This window comes from Lagopus leucura, unplaced genomic scaffold (genome assembly GCF_019238085.1).
Source record: "Lagopus leucura isolate 7727_CA_CO unplaced genomic scaffold, USGS_WTPT01 Super-Scaffold_73, whole genome shotgun sequence".
In the NCBI taxonomy this organism is placed as follows: domain Eukaryota; kingdom Metazoa; phylum Chordata; class Aves; order Galliformes; family Phasianidae; genus Lagopus; species Lagopus leucura.
The window spans coordinates 100330183-100344309 of record NW_024962252.1 but is presented as its reverse complement, the minus strand read 5'-3'; the positions used below and the strand labels follow the sequence as shown (position 1 = coordinate 100344309).

General features: G+C 37.4%; 1 protein-coding gene across 1 annotated transcript in view; it reads right to left on the bottom strand.

Annotated features, from left to right (window-relative positions):
• The window catches only part of EML6 (EMAP like 6), a 111249-nt gene that overhangs the window by 34285 nt on the left and 62837 nt on the right, over positions 1–14127 (bottom strand). Inside the window, exons 13-20 of the mRNA XM_042883412.1 lie at positions 12419–12537; positions 11617–11803; positions 10803–10908; positions 7508–7601; positions 3462–3562; positions 2114–2316; positions 1042–1153; positions 210–337 (exon numbers count right to left, since the gene is read on the bottom strand). Coding sequence (XP_042739346.1) covers positions 210–337; positions 1042–1153; positions 2114–2316; positions 3462–3562; positions 7508–7601; positions 10803–10908; positions 11617–11803; positions 12419–12537 — 1050 coding nt within the window. The remainder of the gene's footprint in view (positions 1–209; positions 338–1041; positions 1154–2113; positions 2317–3461; positions 3563–7507; positions 7602–10802; positions 10909–11616; positions 11804–12418; positions 12538–14127) is intronic.

Here is a 14127-nt window from a genome sequence, read left to right as displayed (position 1 = left end):
ACTTAATGGACTCTTTCTTTTACGTCAGAATTATGCAATCCACAGTGACTCTAAGTCACTTACAGAACAAAGAATCAGCTTCTGTCTGTGCAAGGAAAGGAATGGTGGCCAACACGATTAATGAAAACAGAAGGAAAAAGACAGAGGAAATCCAGTGATGCTTTGTACTTCTGCAGGGAACGTTTCTGATAGGAAGACCCATATTGTACCTGAACAAGCAGAGTCATAGGACCACTTTTATCAATTTCAAGTATTTCTCCATTTTTAGTTCCCACGAGTATATGGCCATGTCCTAGACTGATGGCACGAATAGAGGGATTGTCTTCTAAAAGTAAACCTGCAGAATAAAAGGATATTTTAGGTTTTTTTGTGTGTGTGTGAGAAACCAAAAAGAGCCTAATTTCACCTTTATACAGCTTACATAATTAAAACTTGTTTAAAATCAACCATGAAACGTGAGATAAATTTACATAATCATAATACTAGATAATCCATGGTTTTCATTAACAGTTCAAAGGAGAGGAGCTTGTGGTAGTATGTACTGTGGCAATTAACGACTGGAGTTTTACTGTTTTAACATACAAGCAGTTCTGCAAGCTGCAGCAATCTGGACAGTAATTCTGTGATCATCTATGAATATCACTTTACAGACTTCCATCCTGATGCCTGGGGAAGTACACAACAGGTCTTTCCAATTCACAGGGACCACAGTCCTCCTACAGGAAATACAGCCACTTGTGGAAACCAATTGCTACACATATTTTGGAACACCCAAACTCACAGGTTTGTGATATTTGTTCCTAAAATCATTTCTTTAGTGAAAACAAAGCTAAAGGTCAAGGAATAGAGAAGGAAATATCAGAACAAACTATAAAATGACAAAGACTGGAATATTTCAACCAAATAGGAAAACTCTAGCATGGAATAGCAAGTAGTTCAGTAACGTTCCTTTTGTGTTCCGGCAAGATTTGACATTTATTACTGCCATTTTACCAGCCTTCATGCATACAGTACCTATTAAAACACAGTGACAAACAATACCTTTGGAACTAGAAGATAGTGCTGCTCTTTTAATAGCATATGTCTTCAGACACCTTTCAAACATATCATCCCAAAGTGCCACAATTCCATCTTTTCCACCAGTTACAAAACCCTGTATGATCACAGTATGAAAGACATAGATAAACAGCAGCAATCTGATATTAGCATATAAAAAGACATGTACAAATATAGTAGAAATCCTCCTGTGTCTTTGGAATGTGTCTAAATCAAACTACTGGAGCCTATTCCTATGAATAAAAACCTATAAGAGAAGAAGATTTTGAGAGTTTCTTCTCTAGGGTTCTGCCTAACGCAGACTGATAACTATACAGAATGACTACTACTGTAAATAGTAATGTTGGACCATAATATTTTTCTACATTTGAAAATAAATTATGGAAAAAATAAGTGTTTCATCCTTTGGCAAGGCAGTAGGCGGAAATACTGGCTTCTCAAGTTACTGCAAATTAACTGATGTTTGAAATGGCTTTCTAGTGATGCATAGGGATTGACTGAACAATTCCCTTGGTACATTCTTCTGCCTGGGCCAAGACAATGCATAACACAGCATAAATCACTAACCAACATAAACATAAGAGGATGTTCGTAAGATAGAATGCCATCAAATAGAAAAACTGATGGAAAGCCAGGAGCGATCAAGTAGGGCAGGAAAGGACAGAGACAGAGGGATTTACAAAGCTCTTAACAGATACAAAAGGTTTATGTGTAGTGTTCCTCTCCTCGTGGTAGAATTTGAAAGCTGAAACTGTAGTATCAAAAAGAATGTTCCATTATCAACATCTTCAAACTGTGAGTGGATTCTAGTAGTAGAAGTTAGTCTCTCAAGACATGCTTAGTGATGTGATATCGGTGACATATTTTGCCTCAGTTTCTTTAAAAGTTTATTGTTGCATCTGAAGGAAAATAATACTGATATCTGGAATAATTAACTCCGGAAAATAAAACCTTTGCATACCTGAAGTCTTGTTTGCCTAAGGTATGGTGATAATACTGATATGGATTTAGAAATAAAAATAATAAAGATGCATGGATCACAGAAGAAGACAAATACCTTATCCAATGCATGCATTGCAAATACAGGTCCATCATGGGCTTTCACTGTCTTGAGCAATACAGTATCCTTCCAGATGAAAATGTCTCCAGTAGCAGCACCAGAGAAAACCAAATCTTCTATTCGCCCGTATGAAACGCTCATCATAGTTTCCAATTTTCCACTGCTTCCAAATGTTCCTCGTCTTGACGTAAAGCCTCCACCTGCAACATAAAAAAAAGTCCTTTATATTTCAGTTTGTAGCCGTAGTGCTGTAAAAGACAAAAGTCTCGACTTCATCATCTGTTATGGCTGCCTAAGACACAGCAGATAAGTACTGAAAACACAGTGCACAAGGGAAAAACACAGTAAGGGCCAATCAGTCTAGCAATGAGAGATTTAAAGCAGTACAGACTGTATCTTTCAGATCATTACTTCCAAGCAGTTGTTAAATATTGGCAATGAATTGTATAGAAGAATTAATACAAGGGGCAGGCAGAACATTTCTGTACAGAACAGCCTGCCAAGCTCTGCAGAGGTTATCACAACAACAAAGACAGAGGTTTGCTTTACTGGCCCAAATAAAAAATTTGACAGCAGTTTTGCAGAATGAATGGCAGGATTTCTATGCCTCTAGATTGCCAAAAAGCCTCACTGTGCCACAACTGCATTACTCACTTTGGTTTAGAATGCCATTACCACCTGTGAATTGGGATCATATAGGCAAAAATACGTGTACAATTACAAAACAATACACACAATGCTATCCTTGCTTCAGTCAATTCTAGACAACTGCATTTCAAAGTACATCATTCTTTTACTGCAAAGAGATTATTCTTGGAGTAAAATACTACTTAATGCAAATGAATGTAATACACTTTGGCAAACAGCAATAAAGTATATTGAGTTATTACAAAAATACCCTAGACATTAAAAATGCAGGGAAAAAAAGTAATTTTTAAGCTGAGGGCACTTGAACCTTATAAATTACAGTGTAAGCATAGGAACTTCTTAGAGTCATCTAATTAATTTTTTTATTGTTTATTTATTTTTTAGCAGTGTGCCACTGGCTGGGATTTTCACAATAAGAGTCATATACTGCCTGAGTAAATTAAGGGGACTATTTTTTCTGGGAACCAAGATGCTAGCCAAATCAGGAGAAACTCTCAATACTATGACTAGAATGAAAAGAACCAATGAGCTAGAAATTACATCCAAATGACATTCTCCAAAGAGAAAGGAATATTGTGGCATTTGCTGAATGCTCCTTTACAAATAAAACAAATTATTAAACAGAAAACATGATGTCCCTAAATTAAATAGGTATAAATCCCCAAATAATGTAAATAGAAAGTATTCGGTATGATACCTGTTTGCTGCCAAAATTTGATATGCTTCATCCCAACCGTGACTAGCTTGTCTACATGATGTGGATTACATTTTACTACAAATATTTTATCTTTATGACCCCTGTAATAAAAATCAAAAACAGGAAGTTAAGGGATTACTTAACATTTCAAAGTAGTCTGTTTCAAGTAATTATTTCACAGTATTGGACAATTCAAAGACAGTCTTTAGCAACAAGAATCTGTTTGTCACAACTGTTGTACTCTTGGTGCTAAAACAACAACAGGGATCTCTAACACCATCACTGGCAGATGACTCACAAAGATATCCCAAAGTTCTCTTTGCCACAGTTATCCTATCTAACAAAAAAAGAGAGAACAATACTCCTAATCTTCAAGGGTTTAGCCTGGGGAATCCAACCAAAAGAGAAGAATGTAGTTGATTATAGGCTGTGTATCAATTAGACTACAGAAACGAGGTGAATAAAAACCATCTCTCACTGAATTTCAGTTCCATTATGATGAAGAGGCAGGAAACAAAGTTCAATGCAATTAAAAGACAGCATAAAGGGCAACATAAATATTTAAAGGGATAAGAATGTGGTTTATAAATATTTAAAATTATCTATTAAAAAAAAAACCACAAGGAAGTCTTAAACCTGATTCAAGAGGAAAACTCAAATAAATTATAAAATCATAGTCTAGAAAACAGTTCACTTAGCAAATGAACCTTCAAATATACCTTCAAATTTAGTTCTTCAGTAAAGGTACTCTTGTTTGAGCATGTACTTACGGACATTTGTAAAACTAAGTTTCACCATTACAAAAAAAAATAATTCTGAGTCTCAATATAACAATCATTTCTGCTTCAGGATGTTAAAGCATTAGGAGCAAAAACTACTACTTTTTTCAACCTGAACATCCAGGTTTTATAGCTTGATGCCCAAGGGATGGGATGCCATTCAGAGAGACCCAGACAGGTTCAAGCAGTGGGTCCAGGAGAACCTCATGAAATTCAACACATCCAAGTGCAAGGCCTGTCCCTGGGTAATGGTAACTCCCACTATCAATACAAGCTAGGAGATGAAAGGATAGAGCACAACGCTGCTGAAAAGGACCTGGGGGTACTGGTGGATGGCAGCTGGACATGAGCCAGCACTGTGCTCTCACTGCCCAGAGAACCAACCGCATCCCGGGCTGCATCAAAAGAAGCATGGCCAGCAGGGCAGGGAAGGGGAGCACTGTGTAGGGTAGATAGGGAGTGCTCACTACAGGAGAGATGTGGACCTGTTGGTTCACCTCCAGAGGAGGGCCACAAAAACAAGCCCAGGAATGGAATACCTCCTCTATGAGACACCTGAAAGTGGCCTTTTAGTATCTAAAGGAGGGCTACAAGAAAGAAGGGGACAGACACTTTAGGAAGGTCTGTTGTGACAGTACAAGGGGAAATGGTTTCACACTTCAGGAGGGTTGATTTAGATTGGATATAAGGAAGAAGTTTTTGACAGCAAAGGCAGTGAGGCACCGGCACAGGTTGCCCAGAGAGGTGGTGGTGTCCCATCCCTGCAGACAGCCAATGTCAGGCTGGATGGAGCTTTGAGCACCAGATATCTCTCTAAATGTGCCTGTTCATTGCAGGGGAGTTGGATTAGATGACCTTTACAGGCACTTTCCAACTCAAATGAGTCTATGATTAGACCCAGGATTTTTGTCAGACTGGTTTAGGAGATCTAATTTAAAAAAAAAAAAAAACAAAAAAAACCAACACCTGACTCTGAGAATCTTGGCTTCAGTATTTTCTTTTGCTGAATGAATCTAAACAAAAAAAAAAAAAAAAAAAAAAAAGTCTTACTTCACCAACATTTGAAGAACATCATTTTGGAATTCTCCCTTCTCTTGATTTGTCACTTCGCTATTATGATGCCTTTCTTTGCAGTCAGGTCATACTGCATCTTCTAGAAATATTTATCACACAGCCAAAATGTCCAAAATCAAAGTAATTGCATGCCAGCGCAGATGTCCCCCATCAAATGATATGAGTATGTCCAACCATGTGATAAGATGCATAGTGCTGGCACATGAGAACTGGATATATGTTGCAAATGTACGGCCTAGATTTGGACCCCAATTACCCACAAAGGTCAGACCAAAACATGTATCCAGGCCTGTGCAGTTTGTGTCCCTGTGATTCAAGAAACTGACATGGGAAACCTGTTCTTACAGAATGAAGTTCTAGGAGTACAATGGTCACTGATTCAGACCATAGATAAATTTGACAGTGCTCCCCTCAGCTCCCTTAGTGACTGCAGTCCACTAACACAAAACACTACAGTCAAATAGGACCAGCATCAATAAGAGTGAAAGAAGCTCTGATACGCCTTAACAGCATATGCTTACTCAAAAAGGATTTTAATTAAAGTGGACAGAACATTGTAAAGCTAAGATAGATAGGGGAACAAGCTATATAACTTATGCAGTTAACAAAAACATATAAATGAGTGTATACTGTGGCATCAGAAGAAAACAGAAGTCATGAGGACATAAATCACACTTTAAAAAAACAAGCAAGAATACACACAAAAAAATGAGTGTTTGTATGGGAGTGTTATAGGGAATGTACAGTTTCAGGCTTCGTCCTCTAGATGTGGGTCAATACAATAGTAAGATATGCTTCTATTCCTGCCTGCCAAGGCCCTGTGAGAGTCACATCTAAACAGTTGTCTTTTCTTTTTTTCCCTCCTCCTCTTTCCTATATGTCCTGGTGTGCTCAGAGTGGGGACTTGTCTGTAGGCACTGCTAAAACATAAATAATTACACTGAGAAGAACCCAAGCATGTGATTCTGCATCTTTCCCCAAGACAGGCAGCTGCTACAGCTCACCCCCATCTTGTTTTTAAAAGCTTAGAAGGTCCCCATGGGAATATATAAGGTATTTCTACACTCGTGTGTCTGAAGCGCAGTAGGTCCGGAGAGAGTGAAACTAGGACTGGAAAGCAAATGAACTGTTTTACAACACAGGCAACAATTTTGCTAAGCAATCCCTACATCACAGATTTTAAATAAGATTTAAAATTTGGTGCCTAATAAGATAATGAGAGAAAGTGATATAGTCAATATATATATATATATTATATGCACACTGGAATAAAAATCATTTCTTTGTGGTACACTACTAGCAGACAGCGCTGCCAGGAAAAAAATTTATTTATTCTGGAACAAGTCACAGCTTAATACTAAGTTATATTTCTCAGGCATTATTTCACAATTCTCTAGTATTTTTCAAGTAATAAGTGACTTGTACGTTGCATGGTTGTAGACAGCAGATGAAATGAACTCCCTGCCTTCCTGGTATGCAAGTGCATTCTTAGATCTACACAATTCCAATATTTTGATCTCAGAGCTACCCCAGGTTTACCCGAGGTGAGACCAAGTTCTCATACTACAACTGTGCAACTTCTTCAGTACAAAGTAAACTTTACTTTTCTCCTCTGAAATGTTGAATTGCAAACACAAACTGTAATACAGTCCTCTTCCCAACAATGGTCTCTTGAAGCAATTGCAAAAGCTTCTTCACTGCAGGTGAAAGAACTATGCTTCCAATGAGGCAAAGAGCTGATTCAGAAAGAATGCAAAAAATCAGTAGAGGTTGAAAAATTCACATATACCAGACAGAATCCATTTTTCCTTCTAGAAAAGTGAGCTGCAGATATATCTTACACCAATGTAACCCAGCACACAAACTAACACAAAAATGAACACGACTTTTTTGATAAGCTCTGCTCTGACTCAGAAAACGAGGAGACAAAAATTAACTGAAGTGGAAAATCAGTAAGTGAACTTTAATATCAACATAATGATCCTACCAGAAAGGTGAGGAAAACCTTGATAGAAAAAGTTCACAAGACTTCCACACAATAACTTGGAAAGGCTTGGGAACTACATCTGGGTACATCGCTCTGAAACACCATCCTGTTTTCAGAGGTGTGCTGTTTGTTTTCCCAGAGTAACACGCGTGGGTGACCACATTCCAAAAAATGTAATCACAGGACACACACTGAGAAACTCTTACCTGGTTGTCGCTAGCTTCTCTCCTTTTTTCCAGTCCCAAAACACAATGGCATGATTATCATCAAGCCCAACAGATGCCAAACATTTTCCATCAGCTGTACAAAAGCAGTACTTAATGTTAAAGGTGATTAGTCTTTAACTGAACATACAGCAGGCAATGGACACAACAAATACACTGTAAACTGAATTTCAAGTGATATTATAAATGAAAGAAAAGAAAGCATGTCATGGGTACAAATGATTCCACGAGAACTACTTCAGGGTTCACAAGGCCAAACAGACTCTCATACTGGACTGGCCTCACATTCAGCATCTTACATGACTAAGTTCTATGAAATACAGGCCCAAGAGGAGAAGGGGAATTAGAGTTCACAGTTGAAGAACATAGAATCATAGAATCACCAAGGTTGGAAAAGACCTAAAAGCTCATCCAGTCCAACCGTTCACCTATTCCCAATAGCTCCCACTAAACCATGTCCCTCAACACAACATCCAGCATAGGCTTAGAAAGAAGGAAGGGATGAAGCTAAAAAACAAGAAATAAAACCAAAACAGTTTTTAAAAAGTGAAGAAAATAAAGATACAAACAAGGAGACAAAAAGTTAAAGTGAAAAAAAACCAAAGGAGACAGTAAGAACCATTCTAGAACAGCTTTAATGAGCAAAACCACTATGAATATAGCTAATACAAAAAGTAAATATGCAGTGACATGCATTATTTCTTTAGGAAAGATGCATAATATCATAATAATAATTATTATTTTTAAAGGTAACTCAAATAAGTCAAGGAAAAAATATTTTGTTAAGAATACAACTTTACAACTTTATTCACATCAAAGAGGCTTCATGCATTAATTTAGGCTACACATTCTGATTAATAACCACCAGAGGGCACAATCAAACACTGCATGAACATAATTACAACATCAGAATCATAAGATGATCAAAACAGCCCTACAAAGCAATCTGGCTCTGTACACTGACCTCAGTGGCCAATAGCAGATGCTTTTGAAAGTATGGGCAGAGAGGAAGGGTAGTATAAAGTTAGACACCAGATCAACTAAGACAGAAAGAAAAAAGAGAAAAGGCATCTTTGGGGTTCAGGGCAACTTTTTTTTTTTTTTTTTAAAGCTTTACATAATGCAACCTGTAACTAATTTGGAAATGTCTCTTAGTAACACAATGAAAATTGCCTTCACAGGGCCAAACCAGCCCTCCGATCCTGTAGTATCTGTTCCATTCAGTGTCAAGAACCTAAACTAAAGCCATTTAGGTAGGAAATGAAGACTTTTTCAATATGTGCTTTTTCAGGATTAGGTTTAAAGCAACACTGTCATCATGCCAGTCATTCTTACTTCTTAAAAAACAATTATTTAATGCCCATAGAGTATGTGATCAATATGATTTTATGAAGGTATATATATTTTAATACACGGGATATAAGTAACTGGAGAGAAATCTAATTTTAATGAGAACATAGATCACAACGTATTTCCTAACTGTATTTTGCTCAAATACAGTTCTCAATGACATTCTTTCTTTTTTTAACATCTACACACACAGTGTCCATCAGATCATCTCTATCCATTTCCCCTTCTCCTGGTACCAACTTTACTAGGTTTCACACTGCAGCGTATCAGCAATTTCACATTGCTTGGATGAACACCAAGGCTCCTCTTCAGATAATGGAATATGAGTCAGTTCCAGACTTATCTTTGTGGAAGACTCTTCCACGTGGTCCCGTCTAATAAATGTGATCTAACGTGCCATAATGAATTCTGACATTACAACAGAGCAGAATGTGAAATAGATCATGCTTAATTGAAGCCCACATAAAAATCTGAGTTCAGAAAATGATAGTTAAGGTAAAGTAGTGGGCAGCCACAATATCTGTTAGACTTTAAAATCTTTTATAATTTAAGTGTGATGTAGGACAGCTTTTGTCTGAAGGTAAAATGGATGTATCACACCAAGGGCCAGGTCTATGAGACGAGCTGAGTGCATAAGGAGAAGCAGAATTTTAGAATTCTACTTTGTTCTGAGATCATGAGTTCCTGATGAATTTTTACACTGGTAGAATCACTGAATTGTAGGGGTTGGAAAGGACCTCAAAGGATCAGTGAGTTTAACCCCCCTGCTAAAGCAAGTACCCTACAATAGTTAGCATGGGTAGACATCCAGATGGGACTTGAATATCTCCATAGAAGGAGACTCCACATCCTCTCTGGGCACCCTTAGCATACTGGAGTGACTATGGGCACTCCTGGATGTGCCCCACTCTTTTCAAACTGAGCAATTTAGATCCTATTCCTGCTTAGCAGCACACAGGAGTTAGGCACTGTTTCATTAACTATCCATAAATGTTTAATCTGATAATGCATAGCATTCTAAGTACTGTTCAAGCACTCTCCATAAGTCTTCTGGCTCAAAGTAATCATTGCAATCACTTCTTAAATCCTGTGCTATATATTATCCATAATCACTATATTCTCACAAATGAATAAAAAAAATTTTAAAGGCTCCAAATAATTTCTGTCCTGTTTTCCAAAGTTAGGCTCATCTGAGACTAACTGCTCAAGTCACTTTTCAAACTGTGATTATGACTCTTAGCAAGGCTGTAAACAAGGAAGAGTAGATTGGTACTCCAAGAGTAGTGTTTCTTTCCCTCTTTTTCATTCATATTTGGGAGGAGTAGACAGATAAAAAAATAATACTTCAATATTTTATTTTTAATAGAAAGGAGTAATGGATTGGTAAGATTTTACAAAAACATGAAATTGTGTGAATCACTATCATGTGAGTGATTTAAAATTGAATACAGGAGCTGCCCTTAGACAACTGAGAGCTCAGGTCATTCATCCCAGAAAGGCAAGTAGGAGAAACAGCAGACAACTGTTTATCATATCTGCTCCTATAAACTCACTGAAAAACGTTAGCAAATTTGAAGAACTGCACGAGCCTGGAGATCACAATGCCATCTCATTTGTACACTTCAAGTGATCGCTCTGCCTGCTTTTAAATTATTATGCCATCATGTAGAAAGCCATTTGAGTCCCAGCTGTACACTGGGTATTATGAATTAGACATTCAGAAGAATTAGTGATGGATTGTAAAAGAATCCTATAACTGATTCATTGCTCAATTTTTATCAAAACTGTCAGAAAGGCTTTTATGTAAAACTTGTATTGACTGTAAAATGGTCATTTAACACAAAGAACAAAACTAACTGTCATAGCTATTCAAATAAAAGTTTCACCAAGAGGATTGCTTTTTAATTAATCACTTAGAGCAATGTACCTGAAAAATCCAGTGCACACACTCCTCTTTGATGCTGGCCTTTGAGTAATGATAAACACTTCAACGTCTGTGTGTCCCAAACATGAATAGCAGCATCTCTTCCAACCTGAATCAGAGGATTAATTGGAATATCTGCTCATAAAGTTCAAAGCACACCAATATCAGTAATTAGCACTATCACATCTTCAAAACACTCCAGAGGTAACTATTTTTCTCCTTGCTGTATTTTATCTTTTTCACAGACTATTTTCTCTTCTGTATCACAACTCATTTCAGGCACACTGGAGCGCGGAACTTTGATATACTGCATTCGTGGTAAAGTCCATTCTCACCTTGTGAGAAGTTCACAGCCTCATTAGTTGTGGTATAAGTAGTATGTCTGCCTCTATGTTGTAAACTGGATCTCAGAATCAGTCAACTTAGACAGTTTTCCAAACTAAAACTTTTTTACTTGTTCTTTTACACACAGTTATACACACCCTCATTCTTCTCTCTCAGGGATGCCTAGTTTAATTAGAAATAAAAGTCCACACAACCTTCTCCCTCAGCTTCTCGTTTTCTTACCTCTTTCCTTTCCCTTCTCTATATATCTATATATCCATGCACAAAATCCCCTTTCTCTAAGCTTGCCCTACACTGACACTAACTAATGATACATCAAAAATGCCTAGGACGTAGTTAAAAACACACTTCACAGATAAAAGCAGAAATTCAAAGTGAATGTAAAATAGTAAATCTATATTTCTCCTAATTATAAATCATAAAGGCAACTTATTTCCATGGATTTCTAAAATCATCTCTGCTAAATACCTACCTGCCCAGTAGCAACATAGTCTTTCACTGGGTGAATGCTTAGGCTGAGGATATCATCATCATGGCCAAGATACAGCCTTTGAGAGTGCTGCTGCCTATTATATACAACAGCTACAGCAGCAATGTGATACACCACTTCTCCAGTCTGTGTGTAGAACAAGTTATTTCGACAGTCATAGCCCCTATAACTGAAGTAAACATGAAACAAGTTACATTCTGTTTTAAAAATATTCTGGTACATTGTGTAACAAATTGTGTAAATTAATGTGATAGTACAGCAGGGCTTTCAACCCTCCCGTCTCAAAACTATCTCACCACATAGGCAGAGAGACACTATTCCCACCAAAGTCATCAATCTTCATGGTTTACTTTGCAGTAAACTCTTAAATTAGTACTGACATCACAGGAAAGAATACGTAGAGTGCACAGAACTACAGCCAGCTTTACAGAGGTTTGGGTTCAAGAACAAAGCTGTTAGGCAACGTGACAAATCACAGCTATCAGAAATAGAATCTTTGCTCTGGGATACATACGGTTGAGTCAATAGAAGGTAATTTTATGAAATGCACTGCTTGGGTATCATTTAATATATGGCTGTATTATTACAATCTTCTCTTGTTCCTTACCTAACACAACCGAAAGAAAACAAAGTCTATGGTTGATATTCCATAAATTATGTACAGCAGCAGTGACAAATAAATTAGTTGTGAGTAAGCTCTGAGTACAATTGCTAGAATGTTTTAACAACCAGAAAAAAAAAAAAAAAAAAAAGGAAAAGAAAGCATTATTTAATATTGCTCTACCCGTGTATAAACTGCAATTTTAGACTGTCCTCAGGCGCTCGTTCTCTTTTGAGGAAAGGAACAGAATGGTTTTTCTCTTTACTTTGTTGTTTCAGCTGAGGTAGGTCTTCTTTGTAAACCTGAAGAATAATTGTTAACATTAATAGCACAGCTCCAAACATTTCTGAATATTTGTGTATATGCAAGAAAAACACCACTTCATACAAGTTTTACAACTTAATACACTGTTAAAGTGATGGTCGGTAGTTACAAGAAAGAGGAAGTCACTATTCATTCCTGCAGAACTCCAAAAGATGATAATAAAACTATTCCAGACAGTGGAGTCTCCTGACACGTGAAGGACACTGCATTACTGTGGAGCAGAGCTCATTTTTCCTACGAGATTCCACTGTCTGTCAGTGAAAAGGATTTACAATACTGACTGAAACCATTAAGTCTCTAAGCATCTTTTTAACTTCAAATGTACTTCAGAGTATGTAATCAGAGCTGAACATAATGAACCAATTCTGCCTAGATATCATGATTAAACATACAGCGCCCAACAGTACCTAAGTGATTTGCCAATACATCTGAAACCAGAAAAGAGAATCTCCATAGGTAACGCTACAGATACAGACACCATGCATTAAAATCTTTCAGGAATTCTGAAACTCTGTGGGATTGCTGATGATGTCTGAAGCCTCTTGAAAGCAGTGGCATTAAACTACATTTGTTACAACGTGGAGACAGAGCCTGATTATTATTTTTTTTTCCTCTTTTTCTGTACCTACATTTCTTGTTGTTCCTTTCATTTTTCCACAAAGGACAATTAAATCGTTAGTGCCGTAGAACTGTGTCTGACCTCAAAGACAACACGCTGGATTTATACAAGTAAAATGTTCATATAACTTGAGATGAGTTTTTGATAGTGGTAATTAAGTAGACCTTAACACACTTTATCTGTCACTCATATGGGTTCTACTTTGTCCTGAGTGTTCTTGACTATCTACTCTGCTCCTCAGTGAATGCTGCTAATGAATAAGAATCAAGGATTATTGTTTTCTAATACACTTCAATATCTAAGAACCTATCTCTATAATATCTAATATCTATCCCTACACTGCTTCGGCCATAAACTCAGAGGAAAAAAAAAAGTGTAATGCTATAATGCAATGGAAAGTACCCTGATAATAGCAGGGAGGCAAAGCCGTAAGTGACAGCAAACAAGGACAAATCCAAACACTGCAGCTATAGACACAAAAATGAAGGAAAACAGCTGCTTACCTTTGAAGGCCTCAAGGAGGAAGGGGTCCCCAACAAGACACCCTTCCCACCCCACCCCTGCCAAGCCTTAAATGAGGTCTGGGAAAGTGTGGATCCTGATTCCACCCTTTCTGGTCGCTCAGTGCATTGCGTGCAGCTGAGCTCCCTGGGTTGGCTTTGCCTTCCCACCAAGTGCTCAATGACTGGTTCAGGCCCTGACTCTGCATTTCCACTACAGGAAGCCATACCCACTTCTAAAAATGAGATTCATGGTTTTAAATTTCCAAGTGCTTTTATAATTTCCTCTAACAAGTGATTTTCCTCTATGTGTACTTTATATGCTTGATGTTGTCTCATATTTCCTGTCTAAGATTCTATTTCATGCTGCTTCTAGCTTTGCCATACATTAATCTGCTTGATACGTTTCACCTTAACTGCCTAAAACTATTTTTTCATTTTCAGCTTTT